The sequence below is a fragment of the Pogoniulus pusillus genome, chromosome 4, assembly GCF_015220805.1.
Source record: "Pogoniulus pusillus isolate bPogPus1 chromosome 4, bPogPus1.pri, whole genome shotgun sequence".
Lineage (NCBI taxonomy): Eukaryota > Metazoa > Chordata > Aves > Piciformes > Lybiidae > Pogoniulus > Pogoniulus pusillus.
The window spans coordinates 941,801-963,038 of NC_087267.1; the positions used below are offsets into that span (position 1 = coordinate 941,801).

The 21,238-nt window shown below is 49.8% G+C and overlaps 1 protein-coding gene across 4 annotated transcripts in view; it reads left to right on the top strand.

The window, feature by feature from the left end:
- The first annotated feature begins 1,510 nt into the window (after nt 1–1,510).
- PUS7 (pseudouridine synthase 7) overlaps nt 1,511–21,238 on the top strand; it is a 29,362-nt gene continuing 9,634 nt past the window's right edge. The window contains exons 1-10 of one of the 4 annotated variants that reach the window (XM_064141754.1): nt 1,511–1,593; nt 4,628–5,100; nt 7,031–7,127; nt 7,238–7,339; nt 9,739–9,883; nt 13,020–13,037; nt 14,465–14,576; nt 15,568–15,645; nt 18,601–18,729; nt 20,680–20,805. In XM_064141754.1, the coding sequence (XP_063997824.1) occupies nt 4,736–5,100; nt 7,031–7,127; nt 7,238–7,339; nt 9,739–9,883; nt 13,020–13,037; nt 14,465–14,576; nt 15,568–15,645; nt 18,601–18,729; nt 20,680–20,805 (1,172 nt within the window). In that variant the 5' untranslated portion in view covers nt 1,511–1,593; nt 4,628–4,735. The remainder of the gene's footprint in view (nt 1,594–4,627; nt 5,101–7,030; nt 7,128–7,237; nt 7,340–9,738; nt 9,884–13,019; nt 13,038–14,464; nt 14,577–15,567; nt 15,646–18,600; nt 18,730–20,679; nt 20,806–21,238) is intronic. The other 3 variants (XM_064141763.1, XM_064141772.1, XM_064141781.1) reach the window with 3 other exon arrangements.

Genomic DNA, 21,238 nt, shown 5'->3' on the forward strand with positions numbered 1-21,238 from the left:
GTCTGGTCTCCTGCCGTAGGAACGATGGGAGGAAGGGCTGGGTTGGGAATTCCTGAGTTACTACTACCAAGGTCTGCATTTCTCCTGCCTTCATTTTCATCTCAGGCCTTGGCTTAGGTAATCTCAAATCGCTGTTCAGCCTTGGCTTTGGTAGTCTCAAGTTGCTGTTCAGCCTTGGCTGTATGGTTTAGGCACAGAGAGAGCAGTCTGCTCTCCTTGGAGGACAGGCTCCTGTAGATGTGAGGAACAAGTTCTTTAGCATGAGGCTGCTGGAACACTGCAGCAGGTTGCCCAAGGAGGTAGCTGAGGCCACATCCCTGGAGCTGTTCGAGGCGAGGTTGGACAAGGCTCTGGGTAAGCTGCTGTAGTGGAGCAGGCTGCCAGGGGAGGAGCTGTGCAGGGGCCGCAGAGCTCCCCCGGCCTTGCCTGTGCCCGGCCGGGGCAGTGACAGCGCCCGGGAGTGGCCTCGGCCCCCAGAGGGGCCCTGAGCCCAGCCTGGCTCCCGAGCGCGCCGCAGCTCTGCGCAGGTACCGCCCCGAGCGCACGGCTGCCGCGGGCCCTCGGCGGGCCGGGCGGGCGCAGGCAGCAGGCCGCAGGCCGCCTCCGTGCGGGCGGAGCTGGGGCGGGCCCGCGCCTTCGCTCCTGCCGCCGCCTTCCTCCCGCGGCGCTGGGCCCGGGCCTGTCCTGCCGTGCGGTAAGTGGCGTCCCCCCGCGGCTCCCGCCTGGCGGCGGCCGGACACACTCGCCCCCCGGTGCCCGCGGCTATGCGGGGCTGCTCGGCAGGCGGGAGCGGCCTTCCCGGCGGGGCCAGCTCCCGGCCCTGGCGAGGGGCCAAGCTAGGGGGAAAGGGAAGGCTCAGTTCCGGAGCGACTTTACGTGGCCGGGCTTTCTCCGGCCCGCTCCGGGCTCCCGCGGGGGGCGGGCGGGCGAGCCGCGGGCTGCCGTGCCCGTAGCGGCACCGCTTCTGCGTCTGCCGCCCTCCGGCCGCCCGGGCCCCTCCGCCTGCTCCCGGCTCCCCCGGCGGGCAGCGGCAGAGCCGGGCCCCGGTTCCTGCCGCCGCTGTTCCGGCGCCGGGGCCGCCTGCCGCGTGGTGCCGCTGCCGGCCTGCTCGGCTGGGGACGCCGCTCGCCCCCGGGCGGGTTCCCCGCTGCTGCCTGCCCGCCGGCAGCCGTTGCCTTCGGGTGCTGCTGCATCATCCTGGCCTGCCGCCGCTCGTCTCTTAATCCTGCCTGCGGCCTCTCATCGTACAGCATCTTCGCACCCGGCGCTGCCGTGCGCCTGCCCCTCCGTTCGCTCTTCTCAGTGACCCTCTGTGTTCGCCTCAGGGCTACCACACCAGAACCGAAAGCTCAGCTGCTTTTCTGCGGGAAGAACCAGGTCCTTTTTGTGTGGTAGTAACTTGAGTCTACTGAGACCTGGTCTCTATGGAGCTGTGTGCGGAGCTGCTCTTGGCGCGGTTCTGGCGCTTCAGAAGCAGCTGTTGGGCAGGACAGGGAAGCCGCTGCGGTGCCGCTGTCACGGAGGAGGGGGTGCCTGTCTCTAGCGATTGCACGAGTGAGACAGTCTGTGCCCCACTGCAGCCTGCTCTTGCAGGTAATAACCCTGCAGAGGTTTTGCCAGCTGACAGCCCTACTTTGGCACAGGGTAGTTGTTTGCTGCGTGTGAGCTGCTCCTGACAGCTCCGGAGTGTTTGTGGCGCTGTTCTGACGGTCTGCATCTCCTGTGCTCAGCACTGCTCAGGCCACACCTGGAGTGCTGTGTCCAGTTCTGGGCTTCTCAGTTCCAGAGAGATGTTGAGGTGCTGGAAGGTGTCCAGAGAAGGGCAGCAAGGCTGGGAAAGGGCCTGGAGCAGAGCCCTGTGAGGAGAGGCTGAGGGAGCTGGGGGGGTGCAGCAGAGAACGCTCAGGGCAGAGCTCATTGCTGTCTGCAGCTGCCTGCAGGGAGGCTGTAGCCAGGTGGGGTTGGGCTCTGCTGCCAGGCAGCCAGCAACAGAACAAGGGGACACAGCCTCAAGCTGTGCCAGGGCAGGTCTAGGCTGGGTGTTAGGAGGAAGTTGTTGTCAGAGAGAGTGATTGGCATTGGAATGGGCTGCCCAGGGAGGTGGTGGAGTTGCTGTGGCTGGAGGTGTTGAAGCCAAGCCTGGCTGGGGCACTTAGTGCCATGGTCTGGTTGACTGGCCAGGGCTGGGTGCTAGGTTGGGCTGGCTGAGCTTGGAGCTCTCTTCCAACCTGTTTGATTCTGTAATTCACTAACTAGGTACTACAGCAGTAGAACAATGTTGATCTTGGAGGTCTCTTCCAATCTGGCTGGTTGATTATGTGATTCTATACAGTTGAGAAACATGAGATTTGCCTTCTTGCTTCCTTTGTCCTCGCTGCTTCCACTCCCACCTGGGCCCCTTCCCAGAGAGCGATCCCCTCAGGGGTGTCCTGCTCTGCTGTAGGCAACTTCCCAGCCCGCAGTCCACTTAGGGGTGCTTCCCCAGCGTGGGCACCTTTGCAGGCTGTAGTGCTCTCGGTGGTGTGGAGAGCTGCCTTTGGAGAGGGCATGCCCTTCCCCATGCCTCTCCCTGTTCCTCTGGAGCACACTCTCACATCTCCTCTGCTTCCCGCTGACAGCTGGTCCCTGCCTTAGGTAAGCCAGAGCGAAGGCACTGTGTGCCCACCTGATAACACAGGGGAGTTTGGCAGGTGGTAGGTTTGAGTCTTTGTGGACACAGCTGGAACTGGCCATGACTAGCAAAGGGCATCCATCATGCAGCCCTCTGCTACCAAAACCTGTGTTTTATCCCTAGCTGTTGGGATTTTGGGTGTCTCACCCCCCCCCCCCCCAGCTACGGATTCACCCCAGCTACACTCAGCTGGCTGAAAGTTAGAGAGTGATGTGGTGCTTAGGGCCATGGTTTAAGGTGAATCTTCTAGAGTAGGGCTATAGGTTGGAGCTGGTGATCCTGAGGGGCTTTTCCAGCCTGGATGTTTCTGTGATTCTGTAAGAAAGATTCTGAGATAAGGGAGAGGATGAAAAGAAAGTGGAAGGGTGGTTGGGAGCCCCTCTTGGGCACTTTGGCTGCTGGGAGGGGTCTTGTATTTCTGTACTACTTTTAACTTGTGTATTACTGTATAGAGTTGTAAATATTTGCAGTATGTTGTATATATCATAGAATCAGTCAGGGTTGGAAGGGACCACAAGGAGCAGCCAGTTCCAACCCCCCTGCCATGCCCAGGGACACCCTACCCTAGAGCAGGCTGCACACAGCCTCAGCCAGCCTGGCCTCAAACACCTCCAGCCATGGGGCCTCAACCACCTCCCTGGGCAACTCATTCCAGCCTCTCACCACTCTCATGTTGAAGAACTTCCAGTCTGAGCCTACCCATCTCCAGCTTTGCTCCATTCCTTCCAGTCGTGTCACTCCCCTATGGCCTGAAAAGTCCCTCCCCAGCGTTTTTCACCTGTGTGCCCTCGCCTTTGTATGCCTCAGCGGAAGGAAGGGGTGGTACAGACACCACCATTGTTTTCCTTTCATGGCCAATCATCTAATTTCTCTCCTTAACATATTCCACTCAGCCTCACACCAGCACAGGCTGGTGACAGCTGCATGGTGCTGTGAGAAAGGTCCTGTTGCTGCCCGAGTATGAGAATTCCATTCTCCTTGCCAAAAGCAGCCAAACCCGAAGGTCTCTGCCGCAGCTTGCTGGGCAGCAGTGTTGTGTGACGTCACTAGGCTGGTAGCATCTCGCTGCTGTTCTTGTTGGCCTGTCTGAACAGTGTCTGTTCCTACACCCCTGCTGTTGGCAGGCTCCAGAGGCAGCTGTTTCCATGTTGATCCTGTCCGTGCATGGTTTCATACTTGAGTTTGTCCTGCCTAAGTTTGCAAAGGGAGAGTTCTCCTCTCTGTTGCACCTGAAGGTGCTCAGTCTGCTGGCACAAAGGTGGTGGCTCAAGTCACCAGGGCACAGTCAGGGCTCTGCTCTGCTGCTGTGGATACTTGTGGTTTTCTCACAGATCAGGTCACATCCTCCCTGCTGTATTTGTCCCAAACATTGAATGATTTTGTTCTCTCATCCCTCTTACCTTTCAGTTTGGATTGCTGCCACCTTGACTTAGAATCATAGAATCAACCAGGTTGGAAGAGACCTCTAAGCTCATCCAGCCCAACCTAGCACCCAGCCCCACCCAGTCAACCAGACCATGGCACTAAGTGCCCCAGCCAGGCTTGGCTTCAACACCTCCAGCCACAGCAACTCCACCACCTCCCTGGGCAGCCCATTCCAATGCCAATCACTCTCTGCCAGCAACTTCCTCCTAACATCCAGCCTAGACCTGCCCTGGCACAGCTTGAGACTGTGTCCCCTTGTTCTGTTGCTGGGTGCCTGGCAGCAGAGCCCAACCCCACCTGGCTACAGCCTCCCTGCAGGCAGCTGCAGACAGCAATGAGGTCTGCCCTGAGCCTCCTCTTCTGCAGGCTGCACACCCCCAGCTCCCTCAGCCTCTCCTCATAGGGTTTGTGTCCTCACAGTGTCTCGCTTCTCTCCTCCCACATACATGCTGTTTCTAGCTGTACAAAGTCTTTACTTGCTGTTTAACCTAAAAATGTTGAAAGTGATGTGCTTTTCCTGATCTCTTGCAGGGTGCAGAGTCCTTGGAGTGCAGAGACTATTGACTGCTCTTAAGCAGGCAGGAAACAAGCCATTTTTCTTGCTCCTCAGGGCTTTCTATCCTACACTGTGCCTTAACCATGGAAGCTGTAGAAATGAAGAGTGTTTCCTTGAAACGTCCTCATTCTGAGGATGATGAGGGTAATGCAGAAGAAATCAAAAGACAGAAGATCTCACCCCAGCCTAAGGCAGGGAATGACTGCGAGCAGAGCACTGAGGCTGCAGCAGAGCAACCTGATAAAACGCTGCTTGAGGACACCAGAAATGAAATCATCTCCAGTGAGATCAATGAGGATCAGGAAGATGAGGAACTGGAAGACAGTGATGAAGATGGAGATCCAGAGAGCTTTGCAGACATGATGAAGCATGGACTGACAGAAAGTGATGTTGGCATAACTAAATTTGTTAGCTCTCATAAAGGCTTTTCTGGAATCTTGAAAGAGAGGTAACTCTGTCTTGTTATGTGTGTTACCTCCTCGTGTTGAGCAGCTGCTCTCGTTGTTTTCAGACTCACAGGGTACACATGGATTATTTGCAACTGCCTGGGTGGTTCATCACTTTCTTTTCCTGGTGCTGAGACTGACAGAAAAGTTTAATGTGAGACTTTTCTCCATTGCATTTCCTTTTCTTTCTTTTTTCTTCCCTCCTTCCTCTTTCTTTTTTTCAGTTCTTTCCTGTCCAGTGGAGTTCTGAAGGAAGATGCTCTGTGATGGAAATACAGGATTACACTTTGCTGTCTAGCAGCATAAAACTGATGTAGTACACCCATTTTCTGTGCCACTTCTCAGCGCTCATACAAAGTGCTGATTAGGTCATCCCTCTTTTGTTCTCTGCTTTCCTCTCATCTAATTTTTGGTGCTAGTGTCAGATGCTCCATTAAGTTGCAGCCTGATGAGTTCTAATGTCATTTACAAAACATAAAAGGGAATTTTATAACTCACTGTGTGGAATTCTACATGATATACTTACTGAGATGTTCAGAGTTTAGTAGCTCTCACAATGAAACTTCTGGGTTTTAGAACTTCAGCAGTGTATTTGAATTAGACAGAATTGCATATACAGAACCTCACTGAAGGGAGAGTCACTGACTTGGCAATGCAGTTAAGGCTGCTTTATTTACACACCAAGCAGTCCCTCTTCTTAAGTACTGGCTTCCCATATAGGTAATTTTGCTTTATAAAGTGATATGTGCATGCTATGAATGTATTTAATCTTTGCAACATTAAGCAGTTAGCATAACCCTTCACTGGGGGATACTGCCTGTGCTGAAGCTCCCATTGAAATATGCCAGTTTTGAATGGAGGTGGCCAAAGGTAGCCATTGGTGGGCTCAGAGTTTTGTGTTGCTCCTAGTTTATGACACTTCTCATTCATCCAGTCCTGGTGACTTTGTGGTAGCAGACACTAAGTGGGCTCAGAGTTTGTGTTGCTCCTAGTTTATGACACTTCCTATTCATCCAGTCCTGGTGACTTTGTGGTAGCAGCCACAAGGTGGGCTCAGGGTTTTGTGTTGCTCCTAGTTTAAGACGTTCTTGTTCATCCAGTCCTGGTGATTTTACAGCAGCAGCCACTGGCAAGTCTAGAGAGCTGCAGATAATAAGAAAGAGGACACACAGCACTCCTCAGGAAGGAGCACTTAACGGTATGAGGTGTGGCAAGTAGAACATTGTGGGGAGCTACCTTAGAAGAAGCATTCCTATGGTGGAGTTTTATGGATCTTTCAAATTCATAGATTAAGGTGTTTTTTTTTCTTGTACAAGAAAGTTCTAGTTAAAAATCAGGTAACAGTTGCAGCATGGCCTATGCCCTGTTAAAGCCAGGATGGTTTTGTTATTGGATATCGTGACTGGATTGAAAACATCACAGTGGAGTTCTTGGTTGCTGTTGCAGGCTATGGAGATGAAAGATGTCCTCTCTAATTGCTGGGCTGTGATTGTCCTGCCTTCCCTAGGAGCAGCTGACCTGCACTTCATTGCACAGGCTATGTGGCGTGACAGTTACTGCCTTTGTGTCCAGACTGCAGCAGTGTAGTAGAGTCTTAATTGCCTGGGCTGGAGGATGTGCATCACTGATCTCTGCCAGCTAGCGAGAAAGGCACCGGGAGCGTTGCCTCCAAAGCAGCCTGCTGCGCTGGCATAAAGCAGACTTCTTTCTGTGTTCTTGTGGCACTCTTCTGAGGGCTGGCAATAAGTACAGCCTTCTCTGCAGCTGAAGCTTCTTTTGTGTGAGCTGAATGAAATGGATTCGAAATTCCTGGGCGAGTTTGTGCTGACAAACAGCTTCTGGTGGAAGGCCTTTGTGCAAGGTGGGACTTTGATTTGCCGCTCGTTTCGTTTGGGTTTGATTTCATGTTCAATGTGTGTTTCTTCCTATCAGATACTCTGATTTTGTTGTCCATGAAATAGGCAAAGATGGACGTGTCAGCCACTTAGATGACTTCTCTGTTCCAGTGGATGATGAGGTAAATTCTGAGGTAAAGCTTTCAGTAATAACTCTGCCCAGTTAGCAGAAATATTGCAAGGCTGGAAGCTGTTCCCTGGGATTAATTGAATGTTTGTTTCTCTTCCCTGAAATATCTGTTAGGACCCACCAGAAGAAACGTTCACAGTTTTGTCAGAGGAAGACAAACAGCGTTTAGAGGAGCTCCAGCTTCTTAAGAATAAAGAAACAAGTGTTGCCATAGAGGTGAGCTCAATAAATCACATGTGGTGCTGGGGGGAATAGGATGAGAGCAACAGGAGAAGGTGTGTGCAGTCCAGTGCCTGTGAGGTGTAAGAGCAGTTTGAACATGCAAGAGGCAATGACAAAATGTTGAGTTCTGTAAAGCTTTTCAGGGTGCACTCCAAGTCACACACAGGCTGTCACTTTGATTTCTGTGGGACTGTGTCCAGTTCTGGCTCCTCAATTCTAGGGAGATGTTGAGATACTGGAACGTGTCCAGAGAAGGGTGACGAAGCTGGTGAGGGATCTGGAACTGTGATGGTTTGGGTGTTCCCTGCCCCCCACACTTTGGAAATCACCCAGACTAGACTCAGCCAGCTCTGGAAATTGAATGAAGCTTATATTTACAGCTAGCACAATAGACAAGCAGATATTTACACTATATACAGAGATATACAAGGTAAAAGGCAATACAGAAACACAACAGCCCTCCCAGAAACCTGAGTCCCCAGGAGGGGCTCCCAACCACCCCTTCACCTTCCCCCTACCCTTCTCAACCTTACCCAGTCCCAAGGAAGAATGGAGGTTTGGCCAGGGGTTTAGAAAGCAAATTGGATTAGTCAAAAATGGAGGGGGTGAGGTTAGAGTGAGATCCAGCTCGGAGCTCGCCAGCAGCAGAAGAGAAGGGAGAGACTTCCTCGTCTGTGTTTTGCTTTTTGTTTTTATACATCTCAGCAAGCCTATGAGGGAAGTAGACATCAGGCTTGTTTTCCTTTCACAGCCTGTAATCTAGTCCTCACCAAAACATTCTAGCTAGCTTCAAACTGGCACAGGAGCACAGCCCTGTGAGGAGAGGCTGAGGGAGCTGGGGGTGTGCAGCCTGCAGAAGAGGAGGCTCAGGGCAGAGCTCATTGCTGGCTACAACTGCCTGCAGGGAGGCTGTAGCCAGGTGGGGTTGGGCTCTTCTGCCAGGCAAGCAGCAACAGAACAAGGGGACACAGTCTCAAGCTGTGCCAGGGGAGGTCTAGGCTGATTGTTAGGAGGAAGTTGTTGTCAGAGAGAGTGATTGGCATTGGAATGGGCTGCCCAGGGAGTGGCTGTCCCTGGAGGTGTTGAAGCCAAGCCTGGCTGAGGCACTTAGTGCCATGTTCTGGTTGACTGGCCAGGGCTGGGTGCTGGGTTGGGTTGGATGAGCTTGGAAGTCTCTTCCAGCCTGGCTGATTCTATGATTCTATGAAAGACTGGTCTGAATTTCTGTGGTATAAAATATTTCCTGCAGTATTTTGATTTTCTGTATAGTTACATTATTTTAGCCTAACAGAAAAAAGGATTAAATACAACATCCATTCTAAGGAAAGAATCTTTTCAAGGTCAGCATTCACTGTTTTGATAGACAGGAAGATAAATATGCAAAATCCAGCTCAAAATTGCTATTTTTATCCATCCAACTGTTTCATATACTCCAAGAATGAGTCTTAGGCTAAATTTGGGACATGAGTGAGTAGGATTAAATCTACTGGTTTCAAATGAGCATTCACACTTTACATAACCTAATAATCTTACCAAGTGGATTTGTTGTTTGGGTTTTTTTATCTCCTTTAATGCACATAGGAAAACTTATTTTTGCCAGAGTTTTCTTTCACAGACTCACAGGATGTTAGGGGTTGAAAGGGACCCAAGGAGATCATCCAGTCCAACCCTCCTGCCAGAGCAGGACAATCCTATCTAACACGGATCACACAGCAACACATCCAGACAGGCCTTGGTAGTCTCCACAGAAGGAGACCCTACAGCCTCTCTGGACAGCCTGTGCCAGGTCTCTGGGACCCTTACAGGAAAGAAGTTCCCCCTTGTGTTGAACTGGAACCTCTTTTGCTGCAGCTTACACCCATTGCTGCTTGTCCTATCACAGACAGCAAGTGAGCAGAGCCTGTCCCCCCCTCCTGGCCCCTTTGTGCATTTTTCTTTCACTCAGGCAAAGTCACATAGCAACCTTGCCCTCTTGTTTAAGAAATATGATCAGTAGGAGTCATCTGAAACTTTCCTACTGTCACTCATCTCACTGCTGTTTGAATCTTATTGGTGTCACTTCAAATGTTGTTATTCAGCTCTGAGCATCTGCCTTTCGTAAGTGCTGGGGCTTGCTAGTGCAGAAACTCTGTAGCACATTGGCCAAGCACTTCTGTGAAAACAGATGGATTGCATTTTATTAAGCAGAAAAGTGGGGAATGCATCTTGGTGATTTTCCCTGGGGGACGTTGAGGCAGTGGTTTGTAGACAGTGCTATTTAGTTTGGAAGCAACTCCTGTCCACTACTTGGTGTGGTTTGGTAGGTTTGAAGCATGCCAAAATTTAACACTTGAGCAAATCCCTCCTCTTTTGTATCAGTTCATTGTCTTTGTGTGTGTGTGTTATTCACACAGGTCATGGAAGACACCAAAGAAAAAAGAACAGTTATCCATCAGGCTGTCAAGTCCTTGTTCCCTGGACTGGAGACTAAAACAGAAGATCGAGATGGGAAGAGATACATTATTGCTTATCATGCTGCTGGGAAGAAGGCACTGGCAAGTGAGTTTCAGTGTGGTGGAAGCTGGGGGAAAAACTATATGCTGAAATTGTCCTCAGAATGGAAATGGTTAGTGAGTACTTCATGTGGAGTGTACCTTCCCATGCACTCTGGCTTTGCTTCTTCCTCATTGCAGCTGATGAAGCTCATCCAAAGTGACCAGGAACACAAAGAGTGTCTCAGATGTAAATTTCTCCTTCCTCCCCAGCCCAAATCATACAGAGTGTTAGAAAGGAGAGAATCGTTTGCTCTTTCTGTGAGGATAGGAAAAATAGAGGCTTTGTTTTCAGTGTTGTTTGAGCTTAGCTTTCAAGAGCTGAGCTGTGTGTCTGAGTGTGCCATGGGGGAGGAAGAGGTTGTAGCCAAAACACTCGCACTGCACTGACAGTTGGTGCAATCCTGCCTCTCTGGAAGACCCATGACAAAGTTCTCAGTGACTTGGATAGAGACAGTCCCCTTACTTGTTTACTCAGAGAAGGGCCACTGGGATGATCAAAGGGCTGGAGCACCTCTCCTGTGAGGACAGACTGTTTAAAAGATGGACATGTATTTGATTATGGAAGGGGTTTGTCCATGTGATAATGGTGGATGTAGGGAAGAAGGGTGTGCAGGTGTACTGTGATGTTCTCAGTGGCTAGGGAAGGTGATGCAAGGTGATGTATCTCCAGTCAAGGTTTGTCACCAGTCCTGGCTAACAGGGAGGTCCCAGCAGACTGCAGGCTAGCATGGACTGGATGAAAGAGTTGGGGCTGTGGAGGCTGGAGCAGAGGAGGCTCCCAGGTGACCTTCTTGAGGCCTTCCAGGATCTGAAAAGGGCCTACAAAAAAGCTGGGGAGGGACTTTTCAGGCTGTCAGGGAGTGACAGGCCTGGGGGGAATGGAGCAAAGCTGGAGGTGGGGAGAGTCAGGCTGGAGGTGAGGAGGAAGTTGTTGAGCAGGAGAGTGGTGAGAGGCTGGAATGGGTTGCCCAGGGAGGTGGTTGAGGCCCCATGGCTGGAGGTGTTTAAGGCCAGGCTGGCTGAGGCTGTGTGCAGCCTGCTCTAGGGTAGGGTGTCCCTGGGCATGGCAGGGGGTTGGAACTGGCTGCTCCTTGTGGTCCCTTCCAACCCTGACTGATTCTATTATTCTATGATTCTAAGTTTTATGTAACCATAATGGCCAGGCTCTGTAAGGCTACTTCTGCTTCCAGTCCTAACTGTGGCTGCAGAAGATTGTCTTTATTCACCATAAATCACAGTTACTGTTTTTTGCATCACCAAAGTAATGAAGGACTTCCAAAACAAAGTCTTACCCACCTTAATCTCACCAAACACTGTTCTTGTTACCCACCTCAATCTTGCCAAGCACTGTTCTTGTTACTGGGGCTGAATTAACCACTTTGACATCATTTAATAGTATTGCTACTGCAAACTGAGAGAGTTGCACATTTACCAAGAGCTGCTGAGGTTTGGGTTGGGTTAGGCTGCTGACATGCCTATGTAATTTCAGCCTACTGCAGACATCAGTGTGTAACCCTAGAGCTTCCTAAAGATGGGGGAGATGGGGGAAGGATATGGAGACAACTGAAAACTGGAACTAACACCATCTCCACATTCAATTTAGCTACTATGTTTTTAAGCCAATACAGGAATGTTGTGCTTTTACTGATGCAATGATACTGTGTCTATGTATTTTATTTAGCCACATTTATCAACTGTCTGTGTTTGCATGCTTTATGCATGGAGTATCTCTACTTACCAGCACAAAATTTTCCTCAGCTAGTTATGCTCTTTGTTGGTTTGTAATGGTTTTACTTTCACCTTGTCCTTCTGCAGCTTCTTTAGCCATTGTTACAGTCAAGTGGTTGCTACTAAGCTGAGAAGTCTGTCCTAAGAGAGGCTGTGTAGAAGAGTTTAAGTGTTTGTATCAGGCTGAAAAGATTCCAGTGATGTGTCTCTAGGAGCACCTCTCCTATGAGGAGACACTAAAGAGTTGGGGCTGACCTTCTTGTGGCTTTTCAGTATCTGAAGTGGGCTACAGAAAAGCTGGGGAGGGACTTCTTAGGCTGTCAGGGAGTGACAGGCCTGGGGGGAATGGAGCAGAGATGGACATGGGGAGGTTTAGACTGGACATGAGAAGGAAGTTGTTGAGCATGAGAGTGGTGAGAGGCTGGAATGGGTTGCCCAGGGAGGTGGTTGAGGCCCCATGGCTGGAGGTGTTTAAGGCCAGGCTGGCTGAGGCTGTGTGCAGCCTGCTCTAGGGTAGGGTGTCCCTGGCCATGGCAGGGGGGTTGGAACTGGCTGCTCCTTGTGGTCTCTTCCAACCCTGACTGGTTCTATGATTCCCTGAATGGCTTAAGGCTGTGTCAGGGGAAATTTGGATTGGACAGTAGGAAAAAGTTCTGCCCAGCATCCCAAAGTGAAAACAGTCCTTGTCACACAGACTTCCTTAAGGCAGAAGGACGCTGGAGAAGTTCAGTAAGCTCACCTGGAGCACCATCCTGTGCAGAGAAGCATCACCTAGCTAACCTTAGGAAGCCAAGTTGTGATGCTGCGAACGCCTGCGCGTGTTGGTGGAGATGTTCGCCGCTGCAGTGAGCGCATGTAAACGACAGTGGATGTAGGATTTAATGAGAGTGCAGGTTCCTTCAGTCAGGGTTAAATCTCATCTTTTATGTTTGTGTAGACATTTCTGTGCCTGCCATTTATATGGTCCTGAGTGGATTCACCAGGCAGGAAATATTTTGGGGGCGTAGAATGTATGACTGTTAGCGGAGACACCTGATGCCTTGCGTTGATGATGTAAAAACATCACCAAACATACTTTCCTACAGTTTAAAACTGGAAGCTGCTCTATGTCTCTGTGAAGTTTACACCTAACATACTTCAAGCCCTGCCTCACTAAATTGTCAGTAAGCTACTTCATCATTGTCTCCAAACAAAGTTCGTAGAAGCTTTCCACACGTTCACCGTTTGCCTCTGCACGACTCCATCGCATAACTGTCTAAATTGTTCCCATCCCCCCACCTGACTGTTGGATGCTTCCTGCAGCATAAACGATCCCATAACCATAATCCTGCATGTTCACCTCGAAAAACCCTTCAACACTCTGAAAATTAAATGCTGCTCTTTTGTGCTCTTTATGCTATGCATTGGGACAGAGGTCAGAACTGCCACAGGTAAGAGCTACGGACATTTCATGCCAGCAAAATGAAATGCCAGCCTTTATGACCTCCTAAATAGTGAGAAGAGTGGCCCAGCTAGTAACAGTTCTTTTAAAAGCCTTGCACATACAGGAACCTTCAAGCAGTCAAGAATTTGGCTTTGTCCTAGTGCAGTCCAGGCAGCAGTTATTCAGTGCAGAGAACACCTGCCAGTAAGGAGTGATGTGAAACCTCTGCTGAATTTTGCATTGATTTAGTTAAGCCAAGCCTCTTCCCTTCAGCCTTGTATTCCACACACCACTGTCTGCAGTTTACACAGCTTTAAAAGTGTTTAGCATGCAGCCTGATCTTTACAAAGAACTTCCAGCCCTCAAAGCTGCTGCAAAACGTTTGGAAAGTGTGCCTCAAAGCAGGACTTTGCTGTAAAAAAGTTAATGTGGCTTTGAAACTTAGCCTTAGGAACTTCAAACTGTCCCCCTGGGCAGTCTGCCCAAGAGAAGGTACTGTGTGAGGAGTGGTTAAATACTGGGATCAAAGCTGCAGCCTCCCAGCACTCAGCCTGGCCAGGAATGGCAGAGGAAAGGCACATGGCTGCAACCCGCAAAGCGCCAGGAGTCCATTGGCGTGTGGTATGCACAGAGTACATTTAGCCCAGCCCAAACTTGGGCTGCCTCTCTGAAGGGTGTCCAGATGACTGTGGGCAAGGTGGATTAGCTTAAAGATGTTCCACCTGGAGAAGATTTTCTCTGTGAAGCATGCTCCCTCCTCTTCTGCTCTGCTTAGGAAAAGGAGCTTGCTCTACAGACTGAGCGTGATGTTTCCTTGGCTGCACTTAAGCACAGTAGTGGCTCAGGAGGGAGACTGGCAGCAATGTGAGGTCTCTTGACAGCCTTTGGATCGTAGTCTCCGTTTGGGTCCTAGGGAACATTGTTGCAGGGGTGGGATTTGATTAGAAACTGATGGCAGAAGGCAAGTGTCACAAATCCGAAAGGTTTAAAATCTAACCAGTATTTTAAGCTGGTTTTGTAGTGGGGTTTATGTAGTAGACTAGGACTGGCCTTTTCAGTTAGCTTTTGCTGTCAGCAAAGTCACTTCAAGCCTTTTTTCCTACAAACTCAGGACTGTCTGCTTCGTGGCTACCAGGAGGTAAAGATCTTCCTATCCAAAACAAATCCTTACTTTTGGTCTGAAAGAACAAAGAAGAAGCCCAGTGGAAGGGGAGCAGGTCTTTCAATGTGTTGTCACTTATTTCTTCTGCTCCCCTCTCCCCTCCCCTCTCCCGTCTCCTCTCTGCTCCCCCCTATTCTCCCCCCCCTAAGGCAGGTGGAAGTGAGCAGAAATTGCCTTGCCTGTTTGCTTTAAGGGTAGCTGCAGTAGCAAAGCTGTTAGTCACCTTATGGAAAAAAAGGCACTTTAAAACTGTTACTCTTCTGTTTTTAAAGATCCAAGGAAACACTCTTGGCCAAAATCTAGGGGGAGTTACTGCCACTTCATACTGTACAAGGAGAACAAGGACACCATGGATGCCATTAATGTCCTCTCCAAATTTTTAAGGTGAGGTGGTTGTTTTTGCCAGCCTGGTGTGCATGCACTCCTCTGTTCTTTGTGTTCCATGTTACTCTATCATCGTGCTTCAGAATTATGTGAGAGCAGCACAAGGCCTTACTGTTGCCTGATTTGTAGCCAGTGGTATTTTGGAATGGCAAATTGAAACTTGCTGAGTTTTGGAAGGAGATGAGATATAATCCAGAGCTGTATGTCTGTATCTATGTACTGGTTCTCCCAGCTGGGCAGAGGTCTGCAGAACATCACCTGTGAGGAGTGGCTGAGCGAGCTGGTCTTTTCTCCCCAGTTACTAATGATAGGACAAGAGGAAATGGCCTTGAGTTGCATCAGGGGAGGTTTAGGTTGGCTGTTGGGAGGAAGTTCTTTCCTGAGCAGGTGGTCAGGCACTGGCACAGGCTGCCCAGGGAGGTGGTAGAGTCACTGTCCCTGGAGGTGTTGAAGCAAAGCCTGGATGGGGCACTTAGTGCTGGGTGCTAGGTTGGCCTGGCTGAGCTTGGAGGTCTCTTCCCACCTGGCTGATTCTGTGATTCTGTATGAATTCTCACACAGGTCAAACTCCAGCCTTACTCTGAGGGACTTCTTACAGGAACATCCACCCACAAGAGAAGTGGAGATGGATTTAAATTGAAGGAGAATAGGTTTAGATTGGGTCTTAGGAAGACATTTCTCACTGTGAGAGTGGCAAGACTCTGGAATGGATTGTCCAGAGAGGTGGTTGATGCCTCTTGCCTGGAGATGTTCAAGGCCAGGTTGGATGGGGCCTTGAGTAACCTGGGCTAGGTGAGATGTGTCCCTGCTTGTGTCAGAGAGGGTTGCATTAGATGATCTCTGAGGCCTCTTCCAGCCTAACCTCTTCTATGGTTCTGTGAATGTTTTCTGTATTTAATGTGGAATATTCATGATCTGTGTAGGTAAGATGAAAGGTTTTGTTTGAGCTGTGCTATTTTAATAGACATCATATCTAACTGTTGCTCTGCAGAGTGAAGCCAAACATATTTTCCTACATGGGAACTAAAGATAAAAGGGCAATAACAGTTCAAGAGATTGCTGTTCTCAGGTAAGTGAAAGTCTCCTGCAACATTTGCACTGCTGCTCTGGTGGCTAGAGTATCTCACTGGACACCTTGAAGGCCCAGTATGCATGTGACACAAATGGCATCTTGTACAAGAGGAGGCTGGATGAGGCACTTAGTGCCATGGTCTGGTTGACTGTCTAGGGCTGGGTGCTAGGTTGGACTGGATGAGCTTGGAGGTCTCTCCCAACCTGCTTGATTCTGTGGTGGGTGCTGGTGGCTTCAGTCAGCAGTGCTCTGAGCCCTAGGCCTGGGGACTGAGGCAGCAGGCCAAGCTGTCTGCTTGCTCTTGTGCTGGGTGGCTCCTCTACAGCAGCAGAACAACGGTGACAATTACATCCCATTTTCTTCCTGACTGTTGTCTTCCCCTTTCCTCCAGCTGGGATGTTATTTACTCACTAACTCACTAGACAGCTCTAGAGAAAGGTACCTGCTACCTTTACTCACCTACTGCTAGACAGAACAGGCAAAAAACGATGAGGAATTTTCCTGCCATAATCTACTCCCAAAAGTTGGCCCCTGAGAGGAATTAGATTTGTCATGTTTCAGCGTGGTTGTACAGACACTTGAGGCTACTGTTAGAGCTGTAGCTGAGAGCGAGGGGTGCCTTGCAGTCAGCTCTTACAAGACTCTGGTTAGCAAGCTCGAGTGTGCTGCCTTGGTGTAGTGGTTTGGATCGGAAGAGAAGGGGTCAGACCGACCCAGTGGGTTAACCTGGCTGCTGCCCCGACACAGAAGTGAGGGAAAAGTAACACACAAAAACCTGGGATTGAGACAAAGGGATATGAGAATAGATTTATTGAGCAAAATCAAGTAAAGGTAGCACCAAATGCACAATTCCCTTAGCCTGTTTGCAGAGAAAGCACAGTGCAAAGCAGCCACGAGCAGCAGCGAGCGAGACGAAAGCCCAAGCCAGAAGACTACTGCCCCATCCATCCTTGTCCTGCTGCCATCCCAGCATTGAAAAACAGCACCCAAGAGCCCAGGAGCAGCAACTGGAACAGGAAGCTACTCATGTTGCAGTCTGAACTCCAAGCCCCACCATACTTGGCTGCAGTCTGCACTTTGATCTTTGCAGCTGGCATGGCTGCAGCATGGGATCAGTAACAGCAGCAGGTTCAGCTCAACCCATGCCATTCTCCACCCCTTATTCTATACCACCTGCATCATGCCCAGCAGCAGTCAACATCAAACAACAGACATCACACATCAGTCCCTGTCCATTCTCACTCAAAGTGAGCTGCTCAGGGAGGTGGTTGAGTCACCCTGGTATGTTTAAGGGTCATTTGCATGTGGTGCTTAGGTTTAGGGTGAATCTTGTAGAGTAGGGCCATAGGTTGAACTTGGTGATCCTGAGGGGCTTTGCCAGCCTGTGTGTTTCTGGGATTCTGTGGTCTCTTTGCAGTGCACAGAAGACTGCTCACTGCAGGTGTCCTGGAGCTCCACTCTGTTCAGTTCATTTTACATCACTCCAAGTGTGGGGCTGTGTTTCCATTCCTGGGGCACTTGAGTTCAGCGACTTCTTCCATGCTTCCACCTGACAGCAAACCATGGCTTGCATTCTGGTGCAGTTTTCCAGTGCATGCAGGAGTGGAGATGCTTGTGTCACCCCAGAAATATAGATGGGTTCCATTCCTCCAGCTTGCCAAGCCATCAGTTCCACAGTCCACTGGACCCAGCTGTCCCTCTCTCTCTGATTGGAGACAGGGCTCTTCTAACTGGGGTCACCTCCACAACCCCCCTGGACAGCCTGTTCCAGTGTCTGTCACCCTCAAAAGTGCTAGCAACAGAAATGGCAGGTGTCAGTGACCAGCTGCAGTTCGTGTTCCTTCATCTGCACAAAGCTTGCACAGTGTCTAACTACTTAACTCTGTGTTCTGGCTGTGCTAACTGGAGCGAGTTCACAGTGTGCTGAAAGCAGCACCAGCATTGCAACATCAGGTTTCTGCCTCAGCATCATGGAATTATGGAGTCACTCAGGGTTGGAAGGGACCACAAGGATCATCTAGTTCCAACCCCCTGCGATGGCCAGCAACAGATCAAGCTATCTAGAGCCTCATCCAGCCTGGCCTTAAACACCTCCAGGGATGAGGCTTCCACCTTCCCTAGGCAACCCCTTCCAGGCTCCCACCACCCTCATGCTTCTTCCAAACATCCAGTCTGAACCTGCCCATTTCCACCTTAGTTCCATTCCCCCCACTCCTATCACATCACTCCCTGGCAGCCTAAAAAGTCCCTCCCCAGCTTTCTTGTAGGCCACTTTCAGATACTGGAAGACCACAGTAAGGTCACCTGGGAGCCGCCGTCTCTCCAGACTGCACAGCCCCAACTCCCTCAGTCTGTCCTCACAGCAGAGCTGCTGCAGCCCTCTGAGCACCCTCGTTACTCTTGTGGACACCTTCCAGCACATCCATAGCCTTCTTGTAACAGGGGCCCCAGAACTGGATGCAGGACTCCAGGTAGGGTCTCGCCAGTAGGGTGGAGTAGAAGGGGAGAATCACCTCCCTGGCCCTGCTGGCCACACTTCTCTTGATGCAGCCCAGGATCTGGTTGTCTCTCTGGGCTGCAAGTGCACACTGCTGGCTCCTGTTGAGCTTCTCATCCAGCAGCACCCCCAAGTCCCTGTCCTCAGGGCTACTCTCCAGCCACTCACTGCCCAGCCTGGATTTGTGCTTGGGATTGCCTCAACACAGATGTGGGGCACTGCACTTGGACTTAAGACTACTTAAAATCCTTTGTCACACAATGCACTTCCTCTTGTATGAATGGCCTTGGAAACTCTGCTTTTCTTTTAGCTATTTCATTGAAATACTTCAGAAGGTCACAACAGAAGGCTGAGGAGAACTGGAGCCCCCATGTTTCACTCTGAAATGCCAGCTTTTAGATGCTCACTGAATTCTCTGCTTTTTGAAGTTCAGATTGGTCACTGTTTCTTTCTAGAATCACTGCACAAAGACTTGCTCATTTGAATAAATGCTTGATGAACTTCAAATTAGGAAATTTCAGTTACAAGAACCATCCACTGAAATTAGGAGAGCTGCAAGGGAACCACTTCACTGTTGTCCTCAGGTAAGACATCAGTAAACATTTTGACAGTTCACAGGCTCACAGGATGTTAGGCATTGGAAGGGTCCCAAGGAGATCATCGAGTCCAACTCCCCTGCCAGAGCAGGACCACACAATCTAGCAGGGATCACAGAGTGTGATGGTTTGAGTGTTCCCTGCTCCCTCACACTTTGAAAAGTCACCCAGACTAGACTCAGCCAATCTGGAAATGGAATGAAGCTTTGCATTGACAGCTTAGCACAAGATACAAGCAGGTATTTGCAACATATATACAAGTTAAAAAGGTAACACAGAAGCACAGCAGCCCTCCCAGAAACCTGAGTCCCCAGCAGGAGCTCCCAACCACCCTTCCACCTTCCTTCCACCCCTCTCTCTCCCTTACCCCAGACTTTTCCTTACACTCAAGTTAGTTTGGAGGGTCGGCCAGGGGGGTTAGGAAGCAGAGGATTAGTCACAGAGACAGCAGGCTAGGTTAGTGTGATGGTTTGGGTGTTCCCTGCCCTCCTCCCCCCCCGACTTTGGAAATCACCCAGACTAGACTCAGCCAGCTCTGGAAATGGAATGAAGCTTTGTATTTACAGCTTAGCTCAATATACAAGCAGAGAGTTACAGTATATACAGTTATAGACAGACATAGACAAGGTAAAAGGTAATACAGAAACACAGCAGCCCTCCCAGACACCTGAGTCCCCAGGAGGGGCTTCCAGCTGCCCCTTCACCTTCTCCCCACCCCTGTCAACCTTACCCCAGCCCCAAGGAAGAATGGAGGCTTGGCCCCAGGGGGTTAGGAAGCAAAGTGGATTAGGAAAGAAAATCAACAGAGGGTGAGGTTAGAAGAGAGATGCAGCCCTGAGCTCCCCCACAGGAGAAGTGAGTCTCCCTTATCTATGTTTTGATTTTTGTTTTTGTACATCTCAGCAAGCCAATGAGTGAGGCAAACATCAGGCTTGTTTTCCTTCCACAGCCTGTAACCTAGTCCTTCTCACCAAAACATTCCAGCTAGCTTCAAACTAGCACAGGTAGAGAGAGAAATTCAGCCCAAAGCATAGTCAGAGAGTGACTCTGTTATCTGTGTTCTTGTTGTTAACCTTCTCAGCAAGCCTATGAGTGCAGCAGCCATCACCACTGTTTCCTTTTCACAGCCTAGCATCTAATTCTTCTCACCAAAACATTCTAGCTAGGCTCAGACTAGCACACACAGGAACACATGCAGACTGGCCTTGAAAGTCTCAAGAGAAAGAGATTCCACAACCTCTCTGGGCTCTGGGACCTTGTCAGCAAAGAAATTCCCCATTGTGTTGAGCTGGAACCTCCTGTGCTGCAGCTTACACCCATTGCTGCTTGTCCTGTCACAGGGAGCAGTGAGCAGAGCCTGTTCCCTGCCCCCCAACCAGCCCTCAGATGCTTATAAACATTTATTAGGTCCCCTCTCAGTCTTCTCCAGACTAAGCAGCCCCAGGGCCCTCAGCCTCTCCTCATCAGCCATGCCCTCCAGTCCCCTCATCATCCTCATAGCCCCCTGCTGGACCCTCTCCAGCAGATCCCTGTCCCTCTGAAACTGGGGAGCCCAGAACTGAACACAGTATTCAAGATGAGGTCTCAGCAGGGCAGAATAGAGGGGGAGGAGAACCTCCCTTGGTCTGCTGGACACACTCCTAATACACCTCAGTATCCCATTGGCCTTGGCCACAGGGGCACATTGCTCTGCCATGGGTAACTTGTTCTCCACCAGCACCCCCAGGTCTGTTAGAAGTTGCTGCTGCTTTAAGTAGGTAGGAGATACCACCTTGGGTTAGGAAAAGAGAGGAAAAGTCCTGTTGGCAAACCGTTGTTGAATTAGATACTTGCTGTATAATGTTGCTCTTGGGCTCTACTGTTATGTGGATCACAAAATAGTCAAAACCCTTAGCAAATCTCTCTAGAAGTAATTTTTTCCCCTCCCTCTAATGCTAGAAACATAACAGGAACTGATGAACAGATAGAGCAAGCAATGCACTCACTCAGGGAAATCGGATTCATTAATTACTATGGAATGCAGAGATTTGGCACCACAGCTGTTCCTACCTATCAAATTGGCAGGTATGTCTGGGTTGGGTCCTTTCTTTTTGGTTTAATAGTCCCATTTTTTCTTTAATAGTTCCATTTTTTGTTTAAGAGTTCCATTTTTTTGTTTAATAGTCCCATTTTTTGTCTATTAGTCCCATTTTTTGTTTCATAGTCCCATTTTTTGTTTAGTAGTTCCATTTTTTGTTTCAGTCCCATTTTTTGTCTAATAGTTCCATTTTTTGTTTCATAGTTCTATTTTCTGTTTAATAGTTCCATTTCTTGTTTAATAGTTCCATTTCTTGTTTAATAGTTCCATTTTTTGTTCAGTAGTTCCATTTTTATGCCTGTGTAACCTCTAAGGGGGCATTTTTCTAGCCCAGGGCATGTGCCAGTTGTAATTGTAGGTTCAAGAAGTGCTGAAAAACAAAGTTCAAGAACATCTTGCATAATGTTAGAGAAATCCAAA